This window comes from Dendropsophus ebraccatus, chromosome 6 (assembly GCF_027789765.1).
Source record: "Dendropsophus ebraccatus isolate aDenEbr1 chromosome 6, aDenEbr1.pat, whole genome shotgun sequence".
NCBI classification, from domain to species: Eukaryota; Metazoa; Chordata; class Amphibia; order Anura; family Hylidae; genus Dendropsophus; species Dendropsophus ebraccatus.
This window is the reverse complement of record NC_091459.1, coordinates 151,219,558-151,245,554: the sequence shown is the minus strand read 5'-3', so window position 1 is coordinate 151,245,554 and position 25,997 is coordinate 151,219,558. Positions and strand designations below refer to the sequence as shown.

Here is a 25,997-nt window from a genome sequence, read left to right as displayed (position 1 = left end):
ATCAGGATGTATACCTAATCTGCTTCATTAATATTGTAGCTAATTAACAGCTAACCATACATACTAACTATTTATTGATTACATACTATATATATTTATTTAGTTTGGTTTACTGATATTGGAGCCAGTTAACAATGATGGAACACGGATCAGTGTACAGGATACTAGACAAGTATCAATCACGGTCACAAGAATAGGATTACTCATGATGTACAAGAATCTCCCTCTGTGTTTGTTTCTATGTGTATATATATGTTTTTAACCACGTTTGTAATCTTTGTGTATTAACACTTAGTCATGGCATCTGTATAGTTAGACAAACAGACTAAGAGCTAAGTAGGCTCGAAACGCGTCGGCTACCATTTTAGACTTTTGGAATTAATAAAGTGGAATTTTATATGAGCTGGGGGAATCAAGTTTCTTTTGTTGCTATAATTATATTACCTGTGAAATCCTCAAAACATGACCTGTTGGTGGGTCTTGAGGACTGGAGTTGAGAAATACTGCCCTAAGCAGTAACTAAAAATGAGCAGAGCTGAGTAGCACAAGCGATATGTGTATTTTTAGGCAGCTATTGGGACAGTGGTGGTCTCCACTTGCTCATCTACACGTACTGCTCTCCTCTATAACTAGGAGCTTCATTCTTTGGTAACGTCTATATTAGATTATGTACATTGCATATCTCACTTCTAACACCAGAGATTTGCTCCTCAGAAAGCATAGCTGGGGATATTGGATATCTGTGCTAGCTCTCTGTTTGGCCTGATTTCTATATATTCTATAGAGGCTCTTCCTTCTTGATACATGGAAAGTTGCCTAGTATAAGGTTTCTGGAGAAAGCATGAATTCATGAGCAATGGTCGGAAGCCCATGTGACTGTGACCGATAACCAGCATGTTCCAGGGTTTGGTTCCACTCTTACGGATGGATGGGACATTAGAGAAGGCATTTTGGTCATCCAGTTGGGTCTTGGCACTGTGGGCACACCGCCATATCATCCACATATCTCTCCACTTGGATTGTGCTAATAAAGAACTCAAATTTGGTCTGAAGAAGTTCTGTGGCCTCTTGGAGAATAATGTTGGCCTCACGAGTCTCATCTGGGAATGAAAATGAAGAATTGATCTGTTAAAGACTCAAGGGTGAGAAGAGTTGTGTAGTTCCCAGTACTCCTGTTTCCAGCATTATCAGATGTAAAAAAAACAACGCATTGTCCACCAGAAGTAAATGTGGAAATGAAGCAATGTCTAGACATGAGGTATACGTTAAATCTTCTCCATGTCAGCATGAAGTAAATATTACAATAAACTGTCACAAGATTCAGCTTACCGATGGCCAGATGCACAGACACCACATTCTGACTGAGGGTGAGAGCCCAGAGACGTAGGCAGTGCACAGAGCGGACCCCCTGAACAGACAGAAGGACCTCCTTCACTGTGCCATGTGCGATACTGCGGGGCCTGCCTGGTACCAGAGACAAAGACAAAGTCAACCTGGAAGTGCCTGAGAGACTTTAGTAACCCTAACACTCTGTGCCAAGGAGACCATGGATAATCTAGGTGAGAGACCTCCATGTCTACCCAATGGTTGAAAGTTACAAAAGCAAGATCATTAAAGACCAAGCATGAATTGATCTGGGACCAAATTGCCAGAACCACTTTTCCTGTAAGAGGATGAGAGGCTAAAGAAGTTTCCCTTCCATCTGTCAATGAACTCTTCTATGTTGGTAGAGAAGGGCATACAGTAACGCTGCTTCCTCTGTGTTAGGATGTGATGGTAGTGTAAATCGTAGTGTCTGCTATAAGTGGAACTGCAAGATCACTTACTATGGAATCTTTTCCCTGTGAAGTCTTTCCTACAGTCTTCTGATTACAGCTTACCGCTGGTGATGGTGCCCTGGAGTGGGTCGGTGGCATCATAAGAAGCCTACATGCAAGACCCGACAGAACCAGCTACATCTCTTCTATATCTATAGATCCAGTTTTGGACTAGAAATGAGATATGGGCTCTGTCCTGCTTGATAACTATAGGCCCATATCAGCCCTGTGCCCTCCTTACATCCTTCTCGTTACCCCCACCAGTTTTTTCCCTCATTCTCAGATTTACCTTCCATCAGAACCCAAAACACATCACGTAAAATGGTGATTGTTGTGCCCAGTACAAAGATGGAGAAGAGGAAGGTGCAGACGGGATCAGCAATCTTGTACTGAGGCTGCAATGAAAAAATAAATACAACTTCACTGAGAGCTCTGAGGAACTCTGGTTATAGCATACAAAGAGGGTGAAACCCGCTCCATCTTCTCTTTATATAATAGTTCTCTCCCCCATTCATCTCCTTTTCTGATAACATTGCACCACATCCCAACCTCTCCTTCTTTTACTCACTTTAAAGTAAATAATGATGGCCGCCACCATCACTCCAATGCTCTGTAGAAGGTCTCCAATCACATGAATGAATGCTGCTCGAACACTTGTGTTACCATGGTGACCCAGGTGTAGAGAGAGTCCGCTGCTTTGACTGTCTCCGATCTTCTCGTATCCTGAGCCGTGGCTGTGTCCATGGAAGTTTGTCGACTGGTGGAGAATGTAGGCCATACTGGAATTACAAACCACATGCTTTATTGTTATTGTGGAAAAGTCACCCTAAAAAGTCCTGAGAAACATCTACATGCAATCCTTAAAGTTTATACAGTGGATGGACTAGAACCTTGTACTCAACATGCATGAGAGTAAGATGCCAGGGATGCGAGCTGACCTATCCGGTGCTCTAAAATAAACCCACCAGAACCAATGAGAAGAACATCTGACACCGATGAGCAAAGAGGTGGCGGCTAAGAGGGTGCTTATATTCATACTTAGTGGTGTCAAACCCCATGTTGACCTATTGGGTTTAGCTGTACAGTCCCCGATACAAGGTGTATTACGCTCACATGATGTTTACAATGACTGCGCAGCCAGAGGTGATGAGCATGACGTGTCCATCGATGTCATAGTCATTATTGATGATCCGAGCAGTGGCCAGGTACAGCAGAATCCCAGTCACAATCCAGATTGAGAGGACCGAAGCCAATGCCCCCAGGATTTCTACAAGTCATAAGAAAACACCACATGGTAACGGACCAGAAAGACAGACTGAGGACACTGATACAGCTATGGCTTAGGGTGAGGACCGAATTAAGGACACAACATCACTGACCTTCAGTGAACTTGGCTTTTTCTCTGACAGATAAGGCTGAGGCCTGCAATCTCTCAGGGATGGCTGGTTATCCAATAGTTTAGAATATTGCTAGCAGAGGTGATGTAGGGTATACAGGATGGACAATGTATATACTATAACCGTGCATGTGAAAAATGTTCTTGGTATGAAACCGTGATGGGGGAATTGGCTCAGAACGTAGGAGATGCAGGAACATAGGTATCCTACTGATCAAGGACTGCACTCGCTGCACCCCAAGTGTCATTGAAGCCGGACATCAGATTCAACAGTTTCATAGTGGAACCGTCATTGTTTTCTATAGGAGGAGATGGAAGTGTACAGGCTTCAGTAGTGTAGATCACCCAAATGGGAGGCCAAAGCTTTGACTATCCAGGCATGAGGGAATTTAGTTTTGCACTGGATGGAAGGTCGCAGTTAGGCACCTGTGTCCCAGACAATGGATTTTCTTATAAGGAGGTTCTGTATTGTTTGAGCTCTGCACTCTCTCTGGATGGGAATTACACGTCCCACTTTATTCAGGGTTGGGGTGGATTTTCATTGAGTGGGCTCACATGTCTAGTCAGCAGTTGTTCTAGTATTGTTGTGCTACCTCAGTATTTTGTGTCTTTTGGCCGGTACAATGATGGGGGTTGTAATTGGACACTGATTTGTATTATCTCAGTAGCCAGATCAATGAGGCAATATGAGCACCGTGCTGCACCTACCTGAGCGGTGCCAGCCGAATGTCATGTTCTTGGTTGGTGGTCGGCTAGATATCCACAGTGAGAAGAGGCTGACACACATACTGCCCAGATCAGTCAGGAGATGGGCTGCGTCCGTCATAATGGCCAGGCTGTGGGCAATGTACCCTCCTAGAGGCAGACAGAAGCATTATGGGAGTGGATGCAGCACTTCACAGAGACTTTGCTTTAGGCGCTCAAGTTACCTGCAACCTCTCCGATCATGAAGAGAAAGCACACCACACAGGCGAAGTACAACTTCTTCCGTGCCTGTAGCTTCTGCTGATTGTCGGAGAATGAGCATGGACCATGGCAGTGCTGTGATATCGGTCTCTCCAGCTCAATGGACACAGCTGAACCCCCATTCTGGAACGGGAATCCCGGAAAGAGGTCCTTGGTGCCTGTGAAAAGACTGCAGCAGAAAAGAGGCTACTAGAAATAGGATCAACTGAGTGATCAACCTCTGTGTGAGCCACAATGAGCGAGAGAAGTGGAAAGATTAAGGGTCCATTTACACAGAAAGATTATCTGCCAAAGATTTGAAGCCAAAGCCAGAAACAGACTATAAACAGAGTTCAGGTCATAAAGGAAAGCCTGAGATTTCTCCTCTTTTCAAATCCATTCCTGGCTTTGGCTTCAATAATCTGTCAGATAATCTTTCTGTGTAAATGGCCCCTTAGGGTGTCTGGTGATAGACTATAGATATAGATAGCATAGATATAGATAGCATATTTAATAAACACCAATGGTGCAGGGAAAAAAGGTAAGCGACCCTCAAATTGACTAACCTTTTGGTTTTACTTTCTCCCAATAGTGAACACACACTGGTGAACTACAGAGAATACCCGCGCTCCAGAATTTTCTCAGTTTTGTAAACCTTTGAGGAATGTGCATCCAGGCCTTTAAATTATCTAGTTTTTTTCCAGCTTCAAACATATCTATAAAATGCCTTCTGAAAGTTGTTCCCATCGGTGCATGGCTCACACCTTACCAACACAGATCTGACAATGCCCAGGCTTTAATGCAGAAAACCAAGAAATTACAGAGACTTCACTTCTCCATAAACTGGATGTTTACTCAATGAGCAACCGTATAGTGATCAGTCATATCAGTGACAAGTAATACAGTGGATTATCTGGTGGCAATGAGACCTATCAAGGGGGGAAAGTATTAATAAACCTCCCCAACAGTTACTGAAGGAGACAGTTTAGCGTTTCCCCATTAGACATTAGGTGGGCAGCTTATGTCCATAAGTCTCCCCAGGAATAACATGTTATAGATATATAACCTTTATATATGTGTAACCCCTAGAATTGATTTATGGAGAGCAGCAGGCACAGTTATATTCATACCCCATTGTCAACCATACTGAACCAATATTGACGTTTTCCCCTCTAAATATTACTTCTCTTTTTAAGTGTTACTTATAGTATATTCAGTTTGTACTAAGCTAGATGGGGTTTCCTTAGTCAGCCCCTGGCAGAAGAGTGAAAACCTCCCCCATACCTCACAAGCTCTTGTTAAGACTCTCATGGAGGCACTGTGCCACTCCACTGAGTGAGAAGATGAAACAAACAGAACCCCCCTTACTTAGGGCCCTATTCCACTGGACGATTATCGTTCAGATTATCGTTAAATCACTCGAATCTAAACTATAATCGTTCGGTTGAAATGCAGTTAACGATTAACGACCGAACGAGAAATCGTTGATCGCTTTATAAGACCTGGACCTATTTTTATCGTTGCTCGTTCGCAAAACGTTCGCAAATCGTTCGCATTTGTTCAATAAGACATCGTTCGGTCGTTCACAATAGATACGAACGCAATAGCGAATAAATAGCGAAGAAAAAAAACGATCGCAATTACGATCATAAGTAACGATTATCGTTCCATGGAAATGACTGAACGTTTTCAGGTCTTTCGCAATAGCGGTCGTTTGAGATTGTTAACGATTATGCAAACGATAATCGTCCGGTGGAATAGGGCCCTTACACTGGAAGCTTTATTAAGGGGTGGTAAATTGGAGGCACAGCTCCTATGGACTCTATAACTGGTAGATGCTTGCTCCCCACTCCTCCCCAGCTATAGCCAAAGAACCTCCCACTACTAATGTGCTGGTTGCGGCCATGAAGAGACTAGTGGGGCAGCTTGCAAAGATACATCCAGAAGGAAATTCCCAATGGTTGAGGGCTTTTTCCAGCATAGTGACCACCCCAGCCTCGGGAAGAGGGATAGAAAACTTGCAGGGATGTTGCTTTTCAGTACTTGGAGGAATGGCAGTGCTCTGATGTGGTAAAGAGGCGAAGGATAGTAGAAAGCCTGAAAGGACCGGCAATGGAAATAGTGCAAGCTGCTGGGCGAGGTAAACCCCAAGTGACTCTCATGACTACATGGCTGCTGAAGATGCTTTCGGATCACCTGAGGATGCCACTGACCTCCTCTACAAGCTTCACGTCACCTACCAAGAGGCAGGGGAAAAGATGTCTGATTACCTCTATAGGTTGGACAAGTTGATCTACACAATAGTGTCAGAAGAGCGGCTTGACTCTAAGGAAGTGGACAACTGCCGTCTTGATTAAATGCTCCCGGGTGTTTTGACTCATGACCTGATTGCTCAGAGACAGGTGGCGGCTTTACACTGATGAGAAGGTGAAACAAACACCCCCCCCCCCATCCTTTACTGCTGTTACATATGTTACAAAAGGGAAAGGGGGGACGTAATGGAAACCTTTATATATGTTACAGGAGGAAGAAGGGAAAGGGGGACATGATGGAAACCTTTATATATGTTACAGGAGGAAGAAGGGAAAGGGGGACATGATGGAAACCTTTATATATGTTACAGGAGGAAGAAGGGAAAGGGGGGACATGATGGAAACCTTTATATATGTTACAGGAGGAAGAAGGGAAAGGGAGGACATGATGGAAACCTTCCTATGTTACAGGAGGAAGAAGGGAAAGGGAGGACATGATGGAAACCTTTATATATGTTACAGGAGGAAGAAGGGAAAGGGAGGACATGATGGAAACCTTTATATATGTTACAGGGGGAAGAAGGGAAAGGGGGGACATGATGGAAACCTTTATATATGTTACAGGAGGAAGAAGGGAAATAAGGGACATGATGGAAACCTTTATATATGTTACAGGAGGAAGTAGGGAAAGGGGGGACATGATGGAAACCTTTATATATGTTACAGGAGGAAGTAGGGAAAGGGGGGACATGATGGAAACCTTTATATATGTTACAGGGGGAAGAAGGGAAAGGGGAGGACATGATGGAAACCTTTATATATGTTACAGGAGGAAGAAGGGAAAGGGGAGGACATGATGGAAACCTTTATATATGTTACAGGAGGAAGAAGGGAAAGGGAGGACATGGTGGAAACCTTTATATATGTTACAGGAGGGAAGAAGGGAAAGGAGGGACATGATGGAAACCTTTATATATGTTACAGGAGGAAGAAGGGAAAGGAGGGACATGATGGAAACCTTTATATATGTTACAGGAGGAAGAAGGGAAAGGGAGGACATGATGGAAACCTTTATATATGTTACAGGAGGAAGAAGGGAAAGGGAGGACATGATGGAAACCTTTATATATGTTACAGGGGGAAGAAGGGAAAGGGGAACATGATGGAAACCTTTATATATGTTACAGGAGGAAGAAGGGAAAGGGAGGACATGATGGAAACCTTTATATATGTTACAGGAGGAAGAAGGGAAAGGGAGGACATGATGGAAACCTTTATATATGTTACAGGAGGAAGAAGGGAAAGGGGGACATGATGGAAACCTTTATATATGTTACAGGAGGGAAGAGGGGAAAGGGAGGACATGATGGAAACCTTTCTATATGTTACAGGAGGAAGAAGGGAAAGGGGGGACATGATGGAAACCTTTATATATGTTACAGGAGGAAGAAGGGAAAGGGGGACATGATGGAAACCTTTATATATGTTACAGGAGGGAAGAGGGGAAAGGGAGGACATGATGGAAACCTTTATATATGTTACAGGAGGAAGAAGGGAAAGGGAGGACATGATGGAAACCTGTATATATGTTACACAGAGGGAAGAAGGGAAAGGGAGGACATGATGGAAACCTTTATATATGTTACAGGAGGAAGAAGGGAAAGGGAGGACATGATGGAAACCTGTATATATGTTACACAGAGGGAAGAAGGGAAAGGGAAGACATGATGGAAACCTTTATATATGTTACAGGAGGAAGAAGGGAAAGGGAGGACATGATGGAAACCTCTATATATGTTACAGGAGGAAGAAGGGAAAGGGAGGACATGATGGAAACCTTTATATATGTTACAGGAGGAAGAAGGGAAAGGGAGGACATGATGGAAACCTTTATATATGTTACAGGAGGAAGAAGGGAAAGGAGGGACATGATGGAAACCTTTATATATGTTACAGGAGGAGGAAGGGGAAGGGGGGACATGATGGAAACCTTTATATATGTTACAGGAGGAAGAAGGGAAAGGAGGACATGATGGAAACCTTTATATATGTTACAGGAGGAAGAAGGGAAAGGGAGGATGTGATGGAAACTTTATATATGTTACAGGAGGAAGAAGGGAATGGGGGGACATGATGAAAACCTTTATATATGTTACAGGGGGAAGAAGGGAAAGTGAGTACATGATGGAAACCTTTATATATGTTACAGGAGGGAAGAAGGGAAAGTGAGGACATGATGGAAACCTTTATATATGTTACAGGGGGAAGAAGGGAAAGGGAGGACATGATGGAAACCTTTATATATGTTACAGGAGGAAGAAGGGAAAGGAGGACATGATGGAAATCTTTATATATGTTACAGGAGGAAGAAGGGAAAGGAGGGACATGATGGAAACCTTTATATATGTTACAGGGGGAAGAAGGGAAAGGAGGGACATGATGGAAACCTTTATATACAGGGGGAAGAAGGGGAAGGAAGGACATGATGGAAACCTTTATATATGTTATAGGAGGAAGAAGGGAAAGGGAGGACATGATGGAAACCTTTATATATGTTACAGGAGGAAGAAGGGAAAGGAGGACATGATGGAAACCTTTATATATGTTACAAACTACTTCCCACGTCGCAACTCACCCCATGCGCCCTTGACCCAATCCCATCCCACCTTAATCCCGACCTTACCTAAGCATTCGTCCCATCACTGTCTCATCTCTTCAATCTATCACAAATTACTGGCATCTTTCCCTCTCCATATAAACATGAACCATCACACCCATCCCTTGACCCCGCCTCCTTGTCCAGCTACCGCCCCATCTCACTTCTCCCCTTTGCCTCAACTCCTCGAGCAACATGATTACCTTGAAGTATCCTCCCACTTCTCATCCAACTCGCTCTTTGACCCCCTACAATCTCGTTTCTGCCCTCACCAAAGTGGCCCTGACCTACTAACTGCCAGAGCCCGTGCTCCCTATCCTTGTCCTATCTTCTGCCTTTGACACAGTTGTCTCTCCTCCTACAAACTCTTTAATCCCTTGGTGTCACCGGCTCCGCTCTCTCCTGGATCTCCTCTTACCTCTCTAACCGCAGTTTTAGGGGCCTTTTAGACTAAATGATTTTTTGTTTTCTCCAATTAACAATGAACTATCGCAAACGAGCGCTTTTCTGAACGACTTGAAATCTTTCACCATTATAGACTGATAGTTCGTAATTGTTTCTCCACTCTACTGTATGAGCAAACAATGTGTACATACACCGAACAATTAGTGAACAACTAACAATGATGTTATGGCCAGCTCAAAAAGATTTGGTCAACTCCAGAACAAATTGTCATTAGTCATTAGTCATTGCCTGAATATACACGGAAAGATTATCAATAAAATTCCAACAATATAACGATTTTTTGCATAACATTTTTGTGTAATACGGCCCTTAGTGTCTTCCACTTAGCTGGTCTCCCCCGAGGCTCTGGCCTCTTCTCTTCTCCATCTATACTTCTGGCCTGGGACCCATCATAGAGCCCCACGGCTTCAGGTACCACCTCTACGCTGAGGACACCTCTACCTCTCCGGTCCAGATGTGATGTCTCCGCCATCCAGGATCCCAGAGTGTCTTATCAGCTACATCTTCCTCCTTCCACTTTGTAAAAGTCAACGTGGCCGAAAAGAACTAATCCTCCTTCCCCTATCTCGTTCCACCCCTCTAAATGATGATCAATGGCTGCACATCATGCATGTCGGCTGATCGTTGCCTTTTATGACTTGAATCTACTATCAGCTGTAATGGCCGATAGTCGGTCAAGCACAGACGATAATCACTTCACATAATTGGACCTTTAGGCCTCATTCACACGTCAGTATGATTTCCTGGATGAAAATCTGAATTCTCTATTTTTCATACGCAAACCGCAAAAAAAACATCCATTTTGCATTCGTATTGTGTTCAGTATTTTTATCCGTTTTATTTTTGGGTTTTTTTGCGGATCCTCCAAAAATAAGGTGTAGTGAAGAAAAAAGAGGGGATGGCAAAAATAATGTCATTTGCTGCCCCCCCCCCCCCAAAAAAAGGTCATCTGGTTTTCTGGGGGTCATTTTACAGTCATTTCTATCAGGCAGGATATTTCTGGTAGGAACTTGGTGATGTCACAAAAAACGGATCCGAGATACGGATGGTTTTGCACATTGCAATGTACTCTCCGCAAATTTTGTGCTCTCCATAGACTTCTATTGAGGTGTCCATTCCATAATTACGGAACATATTACAACATGTCCGGTTTTTTGTCACAGATTGCGGATCCTCAAAAAAAATGAATGTATGAATAGCACCATTGGAAATAATGGGCTGTAATAGATTCCGTATTTCCTGGTCCGGGAAAACGGATGAAAAATACTGACGTGTGAATTTAGCCTTAGGGTCACCTTTAACTCTACCCTGACTTTTAAAGCACACAATCAGACCCTGACCACCTCCTGCCGCCTTCAACTCAAAACCATTTCCTGAGTCCACTGTTTTCTTCACCCCTGACTAAGCATCCTCCTGTCTGGCCTTCCATCTAACACCCTTGGTCCCCTCCGGTCTATTCTTAATTCTTATGCCGACTAATCCACCTCTCCCCTCTGTCAGTCCCTTCACTGGATCCCATTGCTCAACAAATTCATTTTACATTGTTGACTATGACATACAAGACCATCCACAACCTCTCCCCTCCCTATACCTCTGACCTGATATCCCACTACCGTCCCTCACACAACCTCTGATCCTCCAACGATCTCCTTTTCTGCTCCCCCTTGTTCGTAACACACCCAACTGCCTTCAAGATGTCTCCCAAGTTTCCCCCATACTGTGGAACTCGCTCCCCAGACACATCCGGTTCTCATCCACCACCAAGACCTTCAAAGTAACCTGAAAACCCATCTCTATATACTAGGTTATAACCTATAATAATTCGGGATCATACTGGGACTAGCTGCACCACTATCTCCTTACCCTCACCTTGTAGATTGTAATTGCAGGCAGGATCCTCTCTCCCTATGTAATACCTGGCGGGCAGGCTCCTCTCTCCCTATGTAATACCTGGCGGGCAGGCTCCTCTCTCCCTATGTAATACCTGGCGGGCAGGCTCCTCTCTCCCTATGTAATACCTGGCGGGCAGGCTCCTCTCTCCCTATGTAATACCTGGCGGGCAGGCTCCTCTCTCCCTATGTAATACCTGGCGGGCAGGCTCCTCTCTCCCTATGTAATACCTGGCGGGCAGGCTCCTCTCTCCCTATGTAATACCTGGCGGGCAGGCTCCTCTCTCCCTATGTAATACCTGGCGGGCAGGCTCCTCTCTCCCTATGTAAGGCCTGGCGGGCAGGCTCCTCTCTCCCTATGTAATACCTGGCGGGCAGGCTCCTCTCTCCCTATGTAATACCTGGCGGGCAGGCTCCTCTCTCCCTATGTAATACCTGGCGGGCAGGCTCCTCTCTCCCTATGTAATACCTGGCGGGCAGGCTCCTCTCTCCCTATGTAATACCTGGCGGGCAGGCTCCTCTCTCCCTATGTAATACCTGGCGGGCAGGCTCCTCTCTCCCTATGTAATACCTGGCGGGCAGGCTCCTTTCTCCCTATGTTATACCTGGCGGGCAGGCTCCTCTCTCCCTATGTAATACTTTAAGAGTTCTTCCCATATGTACAGGCCATAAAAATGATGACGTGCAACTTACATCTTAGAGCAGCGCTTCTCAAACTGCGCCCCATCACCTCCTCTGTGCCCCCATCACCTCCTCTGTGCCCCCTCACCTCCTCTGTGCCCCCATCACCTCCTCTGTGCCCCCTCACCTCCTCTGTGCCCCCATCACCTCCTCTGTGCCCCCATCACCTCCTCTGTGCCCCATCACCTCCTCTGTGCCCCATCACCTCCTCTGTGCCCCCATCACCTCCTCTGTGCCCCCATCACCTCCTCTGTGCCCCCATCACCTCCTCTGTGCCCCCATCACCTCCTCTGTGCCCCCATCACCTCCTCTGTGCCCCCATCACCTCCTCTGTGCCCCATCACCTCCTCTGTGCCCCCATCACCTCCTCTGTGCCCCCATCACCTCCTCTGTGCCCCCATCACCTCCTCTGTGCCCCCATCACCTCCTCTGTGCCCCCATCACCTCCTCTGTGCCCCCATCACCTCCTCTGTGCCCCCCATCACCTCCTCTGTGCCCCCATCACCTCCTCTGTGCCCCCATCACCTCCTCTGTGCCCCATCACCTCCTCTGTGCCCCCATCACCTCCTCTGTGCCCCCATCACCTCCTCTGTGCCCCCCATCACCTCCTCTGTGCCCCCATCACCTCCTCTGTGCCCCATCACCTCCTCTGTGCCCCCATCACCTCCTCTGTGCCCCCATCACCTCCTCTGTGCCCCCATCACCTCCTCTGTGCCCCCATCACCTCCTCTGTGCCCCCATCACCTCCTCTGTCACCCCCATCACCTCCTCTGTGCCCCATCACCTCCTCTGTGCCCCATCACCTCCTTTGTGCCCCCATCACCTCCTCTGTGCCCCCATCACCTCCTCTATCACCCCCATCACCTCCTCTATCACCCCCATCACCTCCTCTGTGCCCCCCTCACCTCCTCTGTGCCCCCATCACCTCCTCTGTGCCCCCATCACCTCCTCTGTCACCCCCATCACCTCCTCTGTCACCCCCATCACCTCCTCTGTCACCCCCATCACCTCCTCTGTCACCCCCATCACCTCCTCTGTGCCCCATCACCTCCTCTGTGCCCCCATCACCTCCTCTGTGCCCCCATCACCTCCTCTGTGCCCCCATCACCTCCTCTGTGCCCCCATCACCTCCTCTGTGCCCCCATCACCTCCTCTGTCACCCCCATCACCTCCTCTGTGCTCCCTCACCTCCTCTATCACCCCCATCACCTCCTCTATCACCCCCATCACCTCCTCTGTGCCCCCCTCACCTCCTCTGTGCCCCCATCACCTCCTCTGTGCCCCCATCACCTCCTCTGTGCCCCCATCACCTCCTCTGTGCCCCCATCACCTCCTCTGTGCCCCCATCACCTCCTCTGTGCCCCCATCACCTCCTCTGTGCCCCCATCACCTCCTCTGTGCCCCCATCACCTCCTCTGTGCCCCCTCACCTCCTCTGTGCCCCCATCACCTCCTCTGTGCCCCCATCACCTCCTCTGTCACCCCCACCACCTCCTCTGTGCCCCCTCACCTCCTCTGTGCCCCCATCACCTCCTCTGTCACCCCCATCACCTCCTCTGTGCCCCCATCACCTCCTCTGTGCCCCATCACCTCCTCTGTGCCCCATCACCTCCTCTGTGCCCCCATCACCTCCTCTGTGCCCCCTCACCTCCTCTGTGCCCCATCACCTCCTTTGTGCCCCCATCACCTCCTCTGTGCCCCCATCACCTCCCCTGTCACCCCCATCACCTCCTCTGTGCCCCATCACCTCCTCTGTCACCCCCATCACCTCCTCTGTGCCCCCATCACCTCCTCTGTGCCCCCATCACCTCCTCTGTGCCCCCATCACCTCCTCTGTGCCCCCTCACCTCCTCTGTGCCCCATCACCTCCTTTGTGCCCCCATCACCTCCTCTGTGCCCCCATCACCTCCCCTGTCACCCCCATCACCTCCTCTGTGCCCCATCACCTCCTCTGTCACCCCCATCACCTCCTCTGTGCCCCCATCACCTCCTCTGTGCCCCCATCACCTCCTCTGTGCCCCCATCACCTCCTCTGTGCCCCCATCACCTCCTCTGTGCCCCCATCACCTCCTCTGTGCCCCCTCACCTCCTCTGTGCCCCCATCACCTCCTCTGTGCCCCCTCCTCACTCTGCCAGGAGCACCGCATGCACAGAAATGGGGTACGGAGGAGAGAGGGAGCGGACACAGAAATAGGAGGTTAAGGATGGAACCATGCTGGTGTGTGTGTAAGCTGCCAGGGGAGTAGGGGGGGGGGGGGGGGTACGGAGAAAGGAGTGCTGCACTGTGATGCTAGTTTACAGGTGGAGCAGTATGTGGTGTTGGGTTTTTGCCGATGGAGCAGTACTTATTTCTGCACTTTGGTGCTTATTTGGCAGTGCTCTGGGGTATAATGTGCACTACATGGCAGTATTAGGCATTGCATAGTAGTAGGTGTTTGTTGGTGAGGCCCGAGCATCAATATGGATCCCCAGGTGAGGCCCGAGAACAAAAAGTTTGAGAAGCACTGCCATAGAAAACTGTGAAATGTATTTAGTCTACCCGCACTGAGGGACCAGCCCGGGATAGCCGCGCGGAGGAACCAGCCCGAGATAGCCGCGCGGAGGGACCAGCCCGGGATAGCCGCGCGGAGGGACCAGCCCGGGATAGCCTCGCGGAGGGACCACCACCTCCTCTGTCACCCCCACCACCTCCTCTGTGCCCCCATCACCTCCTCTGTCACCCCCACCACCTCCTCTGTCACCCCCATCACCTCCTCTGTGCCCCCATCACCTCCTCTGTCACCCCCACCACCTCCTCTGTGCCCCCATCACCTCCTCTGTCACCCCCATCACCTCCTCTGTGCCCCCATCACCTCCTCTGTCACCCCCATCACCTCCTCTGTGCCCCCATCACCTCCTCTGTCACCCCCATCACCTCCTCTGTCACCCCATCACCTCCTCTATCACCCCCATCACCTCCTCTGTGCCCCCATCACCTCCTCTGTGCCCCATCACCTCCTCTGTGCCCCCATCACCTCCTCTGTCACCCCCATCACCTCCTCTGTGCCCCCATCACCTCCTCTGTGCCCCATCACCTCCTCTGTGCCCCATCACCTCCTCTGTGCCCCCATCACCTCCTCTGTGCCCCCTCACCTCCTCTGTGCCCCATCACCTCCTTTGTGCCCCCATCACCTCCTCTGTGCCCCCATCACCTCCCCTGTCACCCCCATCACCTCCTCTGTGCCCCATCACCTCCTCTGTCACCCCCATCACCTCCTCTGTGCCCCCATCACCTCCTCTGTGCCCCCATCACCTCCTCTGTGCCCCCTCACCTCCTCTGTGCCCCCATCACCTCCTCTGTGCCCCCTCCTCACTCTGCCAGGAGCACCGCATGCACAGAAATGGGGTACGGAGGAGAGAGGGAGCGGACACAGAAATAGGAGGTTAAGGATGGAACCATGCTGGTGTGTGTGTAAGCTGCCAGGGGAGTAGGGGGGGGGGGGGGGTACGGAGAAAGGAGTGCTGCACTGTGATGCTAGTTTACAGGTGGAGCAGTATGTGGTGTTGGGTTTTTGCCGATGGAGCAGTACTTATTTCTGCACTTTGGTGCTTATTTGGCAGTGCTCTGGGGTATAATGTGCACTACATGGCAGTATTAGGCATTGCATAGTAGTAGGTGTTTGTTGGTGAGGCCCGAGCATCAATATGGATCCCCAGGTGAGGCCCGAGAACAAAAAGTTTGAGAAGCACTGCCATAGAAAACTGTGAAATGTATTTAGTCTACCCGCACTGAGGGACCAGCCCGGGATAGCCGCGCGGAGGGACCAGCCCGAGATAGCCGCGCGGAGGGACCAGCCCGGGATAGCCGCGCGGAGGGACCAGCCCGGGATAGCCTCGCGGAGGGACCAGCCCGGGATAGCCGCGCGGAGGGACCAGCCCGAGATAGCCGCGCGGAGGGACCAGCCCGGGATAGCCGCGCGGAGGGACCAGCCCGGGATAGCCGCGCGGAGGGACCAGCCCGGGATAGCCGCGCGGAGGGACCAGCCCGGGATAGCCGCGCGGAGGGACCAGCCGGGGATAGCCGCGCGGAGGGACCAGCCGGGGATAGCCGCGCGGAGGGACCAGCCGGGGATAGCCGCGCGGAGGGACCAGCCGGGGATAGCCGCGCGGAGGGACCAGCCGGGGATAGCCGCGCGGAGGGACCAGCCCGGGATAGCCGCGCGGAGGGACCAGCCCGGGATAGCCGCGCGGAGGGACCAGCCCGGGATAGCCGCGCGGAGGGACCAGCCCGGGATAGCCGCGCGGAGAGACCAGCCCGGGATAGCCGCGCGGAGAGACCAGCCCGGGATAGCCGCGCGGAGAGACCAGCCCGGGATAGCCGCACAGAATGAGTGGCCAAAAAATCTATACAGGATAAAGACAATGTGTAGGAGTCATGTGACTGATCGGATCTGGAGAAATCTTTCATGTGACTGATCGGACCTGGATGGATGATGTGGCTGATCGGACCTGGATGGATGATGTGGCTGATCGGACCTGGATGGATGATGTGGCTGATCGGACCTGGATGGATGATGTGACTGATCGGACCTGGATGGATGATGTGGCTGATCGGACCTGGATGGATGATGTGACTGATCGGACCTGGATGGATGATGTGACTGATCGGACCTGGATGGATGATGTGACTGATCGGACCTGGATGGATGATGTGACTGATCGGACCTGGATGGATGATGTGACTGATCGGACCTGGATGGATGATGTGGCTGATCGGACCTGGATGGATGATGTGACTGATCGGACCTGGATGGATGATGTGACTGATCGGACCTGGATGGATGATGTGACTGATCGGACCTGGATGGATGATGTGGCTGATCGGACCTGGATGGATGATGTGGCTGATCGGACCTGGATGGATGATGTGGCTGATCGGACCTGGATGGATGATGTGACTGATCGGACCTGGATGGATGATGTGACTGATCGGACCTGGATGGATGATGTGACTGATCGGACCTGGATGGATGATGTGACTGATCGGACCTGGATGGATGATGTGACTGATCGGACCTGGATGGATGATGTGACTGATCGGACCTGCACTGTTGTGATTGATGGGATTGGATTGGTCGGATCTCAGTACATGGAACATACTGTGTGCGATGCGGTGAGGGCTTCGCATTTGCTTTGATGATGAGATGGCTCCACGATGTATACAGGAGAACAATGGGAGTGAGGAGACAATGAGGAGGCTCCAGGGCTCCTATCAGGAGGGACATGGGCCATTAATCTGAGGGGGGGGGGCAGCCATGACAGCATGCGGCATGTCGCCTCCACCCAGATCCCCCTCCCCTAATAATGACCCTATTATCTGCGGCTTCCACAACGCTTGACTGACCCCACACAAGTCACACGAGCTGCGATTATACTGGGGGTCCTCATGTGTGGAGGAACGATGATTGCCCAGTGATGAACTCTTATTATTTGGGGTCACTCTGATCTCTCAGTGATCTCCTCTTAGTATTTGGGGTCACTCTGATCTCTCAGTGATCTCCTCTTAGTATTTGGGGTCACTCTGATCTCTCAGTGATCTCCTCTTAGTATTTGGGGTCACTCTGATCTCTCAGTGATCTCCTCTTAGTATTTGGGGTCCCTCTGATCTCCTCTTAGTATTTGGGGTCACTCTGATCTCTCAGTGATCTCTTCTTAGTATTTGGGGTCATGCTGCTCTCTCAGTGATCTCCTAGTATTTGGGGTCACTCTGATCTCCTCTGAGTATTTGGGGTCCCTCTGATCTCTTTGTGATCTCCTCTTAGTATTTGGGGTCCCTCTGATCTCTCAGTGATCTCCTCTTAGTATTTGGGGTCCCTCTGATCTCCTCTTAGTATTTGGGGTCACTCTGATCTCTCAGTGATCTCCTCTTAGTATTTGGGGTCCCTCTGATTTCTCGGTGATCTCCTCTTAGTATTTGGGGTCACTCGATCTCTCTGTGATCTCCTCTTAGTATTTGGAGTCACTCGATCTCTCTGTGATCTCCTCTTAGTATTTGGGGTCCCTCTGATTTCTCGGTGATCTCCTCTTAGTATTTGGGGTCACTGTAATCTCTTGGTGATCTCCTCTTAGTATTTGGGGTCACTCTGATCTCTCTGTGATCTCCTCTTAGTATTTGGGGTCACTCTGATCTCTCTCTGATCTCCTCTTAGTATTTGGGGTCACTCTGATCTCCTCTTAGTATTTGGGTCACTCTGATCTCTCGGTGATCCCCTCTTAGTATTTGGGGTCACTCTGATCTCTCAGTGATCTCCTCTTAGTATTTGGGGTCCCTCTGATTTCTCGGTGATCTCCTCTTAGTATTTGGGGTCACTGTAATCTCTTGGTGATCTCTTAGTATTTGGGGTCACTCTGATCTCCTCTTAGTATTTGGGGTCACTCTGATCTCTCTCTGATCTCCTCTTAGTATTTGGGGTCACTCTGATCTCCTCTTAGTATTTGGGGTCACTCTGATCTCTTTGTGATCTCCTCTTATTATTTGGGGTCACTGTAATCTCTTGGTGATCTCCTCTTAGTATTTGGGGTCACTCTGATCTCCTCTTAGTATTTGGGGTCACTCTGATCTCTCTCTAATCTCCTCTTAGTATTTGGGGTCACTCTGATCTCTTTGTGATCTCCTCTTATTATTTGGGGTCACTGATCTCTCAGTGATCTCCTCTTAGTATTTGGGGTCACTCTGATCTCCTCTTATTATTTGGGGTCACTCTGATCTCTCGGTGATCCCCTCTTAGTATTTGGGGTCACTCTGATCTCTCAGTGATCTCCTCTTAGTATTTGGGGTCACTCTGATCTCTCAGTGATCTCCTCTTAGTATTTGGGGTCACGCTGATCTCTCAGTGATCTCCTCTTAGTATTTGGGGTCACTCTGATCTCTCAGTGATCTCCTCTTAGTATTTGGGGTCCCTCTGATCTCCTCTTAGTATTTGGGGTCACTCTGATCCCTCTCTGATCTCCTCTTAGTATTTGGGGTCACTCTGATCTCCTCTTAGTATTTGGGTCACTCTGATCTCTCTCTGATTTCCTCTTAGTATTTGGGGTCACTCTGATCTCTCTCTGATTTCCTCTTAGTATTTGGGGTCCCTCTGTTCTCTCAGTGATCTCTTTTTAGTATTTGGGGTCCTTCTAATCTCTCTGTGATCTCTTAGTATTTGGGGTCCCTCTGATCTCTCAGTGATCTCCTCTTAGTATTTGTGGTCCCTCTGATCTCTCTGTGATCTCCTCTTAGTATTTGGGGTCACTCGATCTCTCTGTGATCTCCTCTTAGTATTTGGGGTCCCTGTGATCTCCTTTTAGTATTTGGGGTCCCTCTGATCTCCTCTTAGTATTTGGGGTCCCTCTGATCTCCTCTTAGTATTTGGGGTCACTCTGATCTCTTTGTGATCTCCTCTTATTATTTGGGGTCACTGATCTCTCAGTGATCTCCTCTTAGTATTTGGGGTCACTCTGATCTCCTATTAGTATTTGGGTCACTCTGATCTATCGGTGATCCCCTCTTAGTATTTGGGGTCACTCTGATCTCTCAGTGATCTCCTCTTAGTATATGGGGTCACTCTGATCTCTCAGTGATCTCCTTTTAGTATTTGGGTTCACTCTGATCTCTCAGTGATCTCCTCTTAGTATTTGGGGTCACTCTGATCTCCTCTTAGTATTTGGGGTTACTGTGATCTCTCTCTGATCTCCTCTTATTATTTGGGGTCATTCTGATCTCTCAGTGATCTCCTCTTAGTATTTGGGGTCACTCTGATCTCTCAGTGATCTCCTCTTAGTATTTGGGGTCACACTGATTTCTCAGTGATCTCCTAGTATTTGGGGTCACTCTGATTTCCTCTTAGTATTTGGGGTCACTCTGATCTCCTCTTAGTATTTGGGGTCACTCTGATCTCCTCTTAGTATTTGGGGTCACTCTGATCTCCTCTTAGTATTTGGGGTCCCTCTGATCTCTCAGTGATCTCTTTTTAGGATTTGGGGTCCCTCTGATCTCTCTGTGATCTCTTAGTATTTGTGGTCCCTCTGATCTCTCTGTGATCTCCTCTTAGTATTTGGGGTCACTCTGATCTCTCGGTGATCTCCTCTTAGTATTTGGGGTCCCTCTGATCTCTCAGTGATCTCCTCTTAGTATTTGGGGTCATGCTGCTCTCTCAGTGATCTCCTCCTAGTATTTGGGGTCACTCTGATCTCCTCTTAGTATTTGGGGTCACTCTGATCTCCTCTGAGTATTTGGGGTCCCTCTGATCTCTTTGTGATCTCCTCTTAGTATTTGGGGTCCCTCTGATCTCTCAGTGATCTCCTCTTAGTATTTGGGGTCCCTCTGATCTCCTCTTAGTATTTGGGGTCACTCTGATCTCTCAGTGATCTCCTCTTAGTATTTGGGGTCCCTCTGATTTCTCGGTGATCTCCTCTTAGTATTTGGGGTCACTCGATCTCTCTGTGATCTCCTCTTAGTATTTGGAGTCACTCGATCTCTCTGTGATCTCCTCTTAGTATTTGGGGTCCCTCTGATTTCTCGGTGATCTCCTCTTAGTATTTGGGGTCACTGTAATCTCTTGGTGATCTCCTCTTAGTATTTGGGGTCACTCTGATCTCCTCTTAGTATTTGGGGTCACTCTGATCTCTCTCTGATCTCCTCTTAGTATTTGGGGTCACTCTGATCTCCTCTTAGTATTTGGGTCACTCTGATCTCTCGGTGATCCCCTCTTAGTATTTGGGGTCACTCTGATCTCTCAGTGATCTCCTCTTAGTATTTGGGGTCCCTCTGATTTCTCGGTGATCTCCTCTTAGTATTTGGGGTCACTGTAATCTCTTGGTGATCTCCTCTTAGTATTTGGGGTCACTCTGATCTCCTCTTAGTATTTGGGGTCACTCTGATCTCTCTCTGATCTCCTCTTAGTATTTGGGGTCACTCTGATCTCCTCTTAGTATTTGGGGTCACTCTGATCTCTTTGTGATCTCCTCTTATTATTTGGGGTCACTGTAATCTCTTGGTGATCTCCTCTTAGTATTTGGGGTCACTCTGATCTCCTCTTAGTATTTGGGGTCACTCTGATCTCTCTCTAATCTCCTCTTAGTATTTGGGGTCACTCTGATCTCCTCTTAGTATTTGGGGTCACTCTGATCTCTTTGTGATCTCCTCTTATTATTTGGGGTCACTGATCTCTCAGTGATCTCCTCTTAGTATTTGGGGTCACTCTGATCTCCTCTTATTATTTGGGGTCACTCTGATCTCTCGGTGATCCCCTCTTAGTATTTGGGGTCACTCTGATCTCTCAGTGATCTCCTCTTAGTATTTGGGGTCACTCTGATCTCTCAGTGATCTCCTCTTAGTATTTGGGGTCACGCTGATCTCTCAGTGATCTCCTCTTAGTATTTGGGGTCACTCTGATCTCTCAGTGATCTCCTCTTAGTATTTGGGGTCCCTCTGATCTCCTCTTAGTATTTGGGGTCACTCTGATCCCTCTCTGATCTCCTCTTAGTATTTGGGGTCACTCTGATCTCCTCTTAGTATTTGGGTCACTCTGATCTCTCTCTGATTTCCTCTTAGTATTTGGGGTCACTCTGATCTCTCTCTGATTTCCTCTTAGTATTTGGGGTCCCTCTGTTCTCTCAGTGATCTCTTTTTAGTATTTGGGGTCCTTCTAATCTCTCTGTGATCTCTTAGTATTTGGGGTCCTTCTGATCTCTCAGTGATCTCCTCTTAGTATTTGTGGTCCCTCTGATCTCTCTGTGATCTCCTCTTAGTATTTGGGGTCACTCGATCTCTCTGTGATCTCCTCTTAGTATTTGGGGTCCCTCTGATCTCCTTTTAGTATTTGGGGTCCCTCTGATCTCCTCTTAGTATTTGGGGTCCCTCTGATCTCCTCTTAGTATTTGGGGTCACTCTGATCTCTTTGTGATCTCCTCTTATTATTTGGGGTCACTGATCTCTCAGTGATCTCCTCTTAGTATTTGGGGTCACTCTGATCTCCTATTAGTATTTGGGTCACTCTGATCTATCGGTGATCCCCTCTTAGTATTTGGGGTCACTCTGATCTCTCAGTGATCTCCTCTTAGTATATGGGGTCACTCTGATCTCTCAGTGATCTCCTTTTAGTATTTGGGTTCACTCTGATCTCTCAGTGATCTCCTCTTAGTATTTGGGGTCACTCTGATCTCCTCTTAGTATTTGGGGTTACTGTGATCTCTCTCTGATCTCCTCTTATTATTTGGGGTCATTCTGATCTCTCAGTGATCTCCTCTTATTATTTGGGGTCATTCTGATCTCTCAGTGATCTCCTCTTAGTATTTGGGGTCACTCTGATCTCTCAGTGATCTCCTCTTAGTATTTGGGGTCACACTGATTTCTCAGTGATCTCCTAGTATTTGGGGTCACTCTGATTTCCTCTTAGTATTTGGGGTCACTCTGATCTCCTCTTAGTATTTGGGGTCACTCTGATCTCCTCTTAGTATTTGGGGTCACTCTGATCTCCTCTTAGTATTTGGGGTCCCTCTGATCTCTCAGTGATCTCTTTTTAGGATTTGGGGTCCCTCTGATCTCTCTGTGATCTCTTAGTATTTGTGGTCCCTCTGATCTCTCTGTGATCTCCTCTTAGTATTTGGGGTCACTCTGATCTCTCGGTGATCTCCTCTTAGTATTTGGGGTCCCTCTGATCTCCTCTTAGTATTTGGGGTCCCTCTGATCTCTCAGTGATCTCCTCTTAGTATTTGGGGTCCCTCTGATCTCTCTGTGATCTCCTCTTAGTATTTGGGGTCACTCGATCTCTCTGTGATCTCCTCTTAGTATTTGGGGTCCCTCTGATCTCCTTTTAGTATTTGGGGTCCCTCTGATCTCCTCTTAGTATTTGGGATCTCTCAGTGATCTCCTCTTAGTATTTGGGGTCCCTCTGATCTCTCAGTGATCTCCTCTTAGTATTTGGGGTCACTCTGATCTCCTCTTAGTATTTGGGTCACTCTGATCTCTCAGTGATCCCCTCTTAGTATTTGGGGTCACTCTGATCTCTCAGTGATCTCCTCTTAGTATATGGGGTCACTCTGATCTCTCAGTGATCTCCTTTTAGTATTTGGGTTCACTCTGATCTCTCAGTGATCTCCTCTTAGTATTTGGGGTCACTCTGATTTCCTCTTAGTATTTGGGGTTACTGTGATCTCTCTCTGATCTCCTCTTATTATTTGGGGTCATTCTGATCTCTCAGTGATCTCCTCTTAGTATTTGGGGTCACTCTGTTCTCTCAGTGATCTCCTCTTAGTATTTGGGGTCACTCTGATCTCTCAGTGATCTCCTCTTAGTATTTGGGGTCACTCTGATCTCTCAGTGATCTCCTCTTAGTATTTGGGGTCACACTGATTTCTCAGTGATCTCCTCCTAGTATTTGGGGTCACTCTGATCTCCTCTTAGTATTTGGGGTTACTGTGATCTCTCTCTGATCTCCTCTTATTATTTGGGGTCACTCTGATCTCTCAGTAATCTCCTCTTAGTATTTGGGGTCACTCTGATCTCTCAGTGATCTCCTCTTAGTATTTGGGGTCACTCTGATCTCTCAGTGATCTCCTCTTAGTATTTGGGGTTACTGTGATCTCTCTCTGATCTCCTCTTATTATTTGGGGTCACTCTGATCTCTCAGTGATCTCCTCTTAGTATTTGGGGTCACTTTGATCTCCTCTTAGTATTTGGGGTCACTCTGATCTCTCGGTGATCCCCTCTTAGTATTTGGGGTCACTCTGATCTCTCGGTGATCCCCTCTTAGTATTTGGGGTCACTCTGATCTCTCAGTGATCTCCTCTTAGTATTTGGGGTCACTCTGATCTCCTCTTAGTATTTGGGGTCACTCTGATCTCTCAGTGATCTCCTCTTAGTATTTGGGGTCACTCTGATCTTTCAGTGATCTCCTCTTAGTATTTGGGGTCACTCTGATCTCCTCTTAGTATTTGGGGTCACTCTGATCTCCTCTTAGTATTTGGGGTCACTCTGATCTCCTCTTAGTATTTGGGGTCACTCTGATCTCTCTCTGATCTCCTCTTAGTATTTGGGGTCACTCTGATCTCCTCTTAGTATTTGGGGTCACTCTGATCTCCTCTTAGTATTTTTGGTCACTCTGATCTCTCAGTGATCTCTTAGTATTTGGGGTCCCTCTGATCTCCTCTTAGTATTTGGGGTCCATCTGATCTCTCTCTGATCTCCTCTTAGTATTTGGGGTCCCTCTGATCTCCTCTTAGTATTTGGGGTCCCTCTGATCTCCTCTTAGTATTTGGGGTCCATCTGATCTCTCAGTGATCTCCTCTTAGTATTTGGGGTCCCTCTGATCTCTCTGTGATCTCTTAGTATTTGGGGTCCCTCTGATCTCTCTGTGATCTCTTAGTATTTGGGGTCCCTCTGATCTCCTCTTAGTATTTGGGGTCACTCTGATCTCTCGGTGATCCCCTCTTAGTATTTGGGGTCACTCTGATCTCTCAGTGATCTCCTCTTAGTATTTGGGGTCCCTCTGATCTCTCAGTGATCTCTTAGTATTTGGGGTCCCTCTGATCTCCTCTTAGTATTTGGGGTCCCTCTGATCTCCTCTTAGTATTTGGGGTCACTCTGATCTCTCTGTGATCTCCTCTTAGTATTTGGGGTCACTCTGATCTCTCTGTGATCTCCTCTTAGTATTTGGGTCACTCTGATCTCTCTGTGATCTCCTCTTAGTATTTGGGGTCCCTCTGATCTCTCTGTGATCTCCTCTTAGTATTTGGGGTCACTCTGATCTCTTGTGATCTCCTCTTAGTATTTGGGGTCACTCTGATCTCTTGGTGATCTCCTTTTAGTATTTGGGGTCCCTCTGATTTCTCTGTGATCTCCTCTTAGTATTTGGGGTCACTCTGATCTCTCTGTGATCTCCTCTTAGTATTTTGGGTCCCTCTGATCTCTCTGTGATCTCTTTTTACTATTTGGGGGTCACTCTGATCTCTCTGTGATCCCCTCTTAGTATTTTTGGTCACTCTGATCTCTCTGTGATCTCCTCTTAGTATTTGGGGTCACTCTGATCTCCTATTAGTATTTGTGGTCTCTGTGATCTCCTCTTAGTATTTGGGGTCCCTCTGATCTCTCAGTGATCTCTTTTTAGTATTTGGGGTCCCTCTGATCTCTCCTTGATCTCCTCTTAGTATTTTTGGTCACTCTGATCTCTCAGTGATCTCCTCTTAGTATTTGGGGTCCCTCTGATCTCCTCTTAGTATTTGGGGTCCCTCTGATCTCCTCTTAGTATTTGGGGTCCCTCTGATCTCTCGGTGATCTCCTCTTAGTATTTGGGGTCCCTCTGATCTCTCTGTGATCTCCTCTTAGTATTTGGGGTCCCTCTGATCTCTCTGTGATCTCCTCTTAGTATTTGGGGTCACTCTGATCTCTCAGTGATCTCCTCTTAGTATTTGGGGTCCCTCTGATCTCCTCTTAGTATTTGGGGTCCCTCTGATCTCCTCTTAGTATTTGGGGTCCCTCTGATCTCCTCTTAGTATTTGGGGTCCCTCTGATCTCTCTGTGATCTCCTCTTAGTATTTGGGGTCCCTCTGATCTCTCGGTGATCTCCTCTTAGTATTTGGGGTCCCTCTGATCTCTCTGTGATCTCCTCTTAGTATTTGGGGTCCCTCTGATCTCTCGGTGATCTCCTCTTAGTATTTGGGGTCCCTCTGATCTCTCTGTGATCTCCTCTTAGTATTTGGGGTCCCTCTGATCTCTCGGTGATCTCCTCTTAGTATTTGGGGTCCCTCTGATCTCCTCTTAGTATTTGGGGTCCCTCTGATCTCTCGGTGATCTCCTCTTAGTATTTTTGGTCACTCTGATCTCTCAGTGATCTCCTCTTAGTATTTGGGGTCCCTCTGATCTCCTCTTAGTATTTGG

The 25,997-nt window shown here is 48.1% G+C and overlaps 1 protein-coding gene across 2 annotated transcripts in view; it reads right to left on the bottom strand.

The window, feature by feature from the left end:
- Positions 1 to 508: 508 nt before the first annotated feature.
- Positions 509 to 25,997, bottom strand: part of SLC30A3 (solute carrier family 30 member 3) — a 28,379-nt gene continuing 2,890 nt past the window's right edge. The window contains exons 2-8 of one of the 2 annotated variants that reach the window (XM_069974158.1): positions 4,143 to 4,348; positions 3,922 to 4,068; positions 2,931 to 3,084; positions 2,386 to 2,596; positions 2,107 to 2,212; positions 1,330 to 1,464; positions 878 to 1,100 (exon numbers count right to left, since the gene is read on the bottom strand). In XM_069974158.1, the coding sequence (XP_069830259.1) occupies positions 955 to 1,100; positions 1,330 to 1,464; positions 2,107 to 2,212; positions 2,386 to 2,596; positions 2,931 to 3,084; positions 3,922 to 4,068; positions 4,143 to 4,348 (1,105 nt within the window). In that variant the 3' untranslated portion in view covers positions 878 to 954. Of the gene's footprint in view, positions 1,101 to 1,329; positions 1,465 to 2,106; positions 2,213 to 2,385; positions 2,597 to 2,930; positions 3,085 to 3,921; positions 4,069 to 4,142; positions 4,349 to 25,997 lie in introns of both variants that reach the window. The other variant, XM_069974157.1, reaches the window with a different exon arrangement.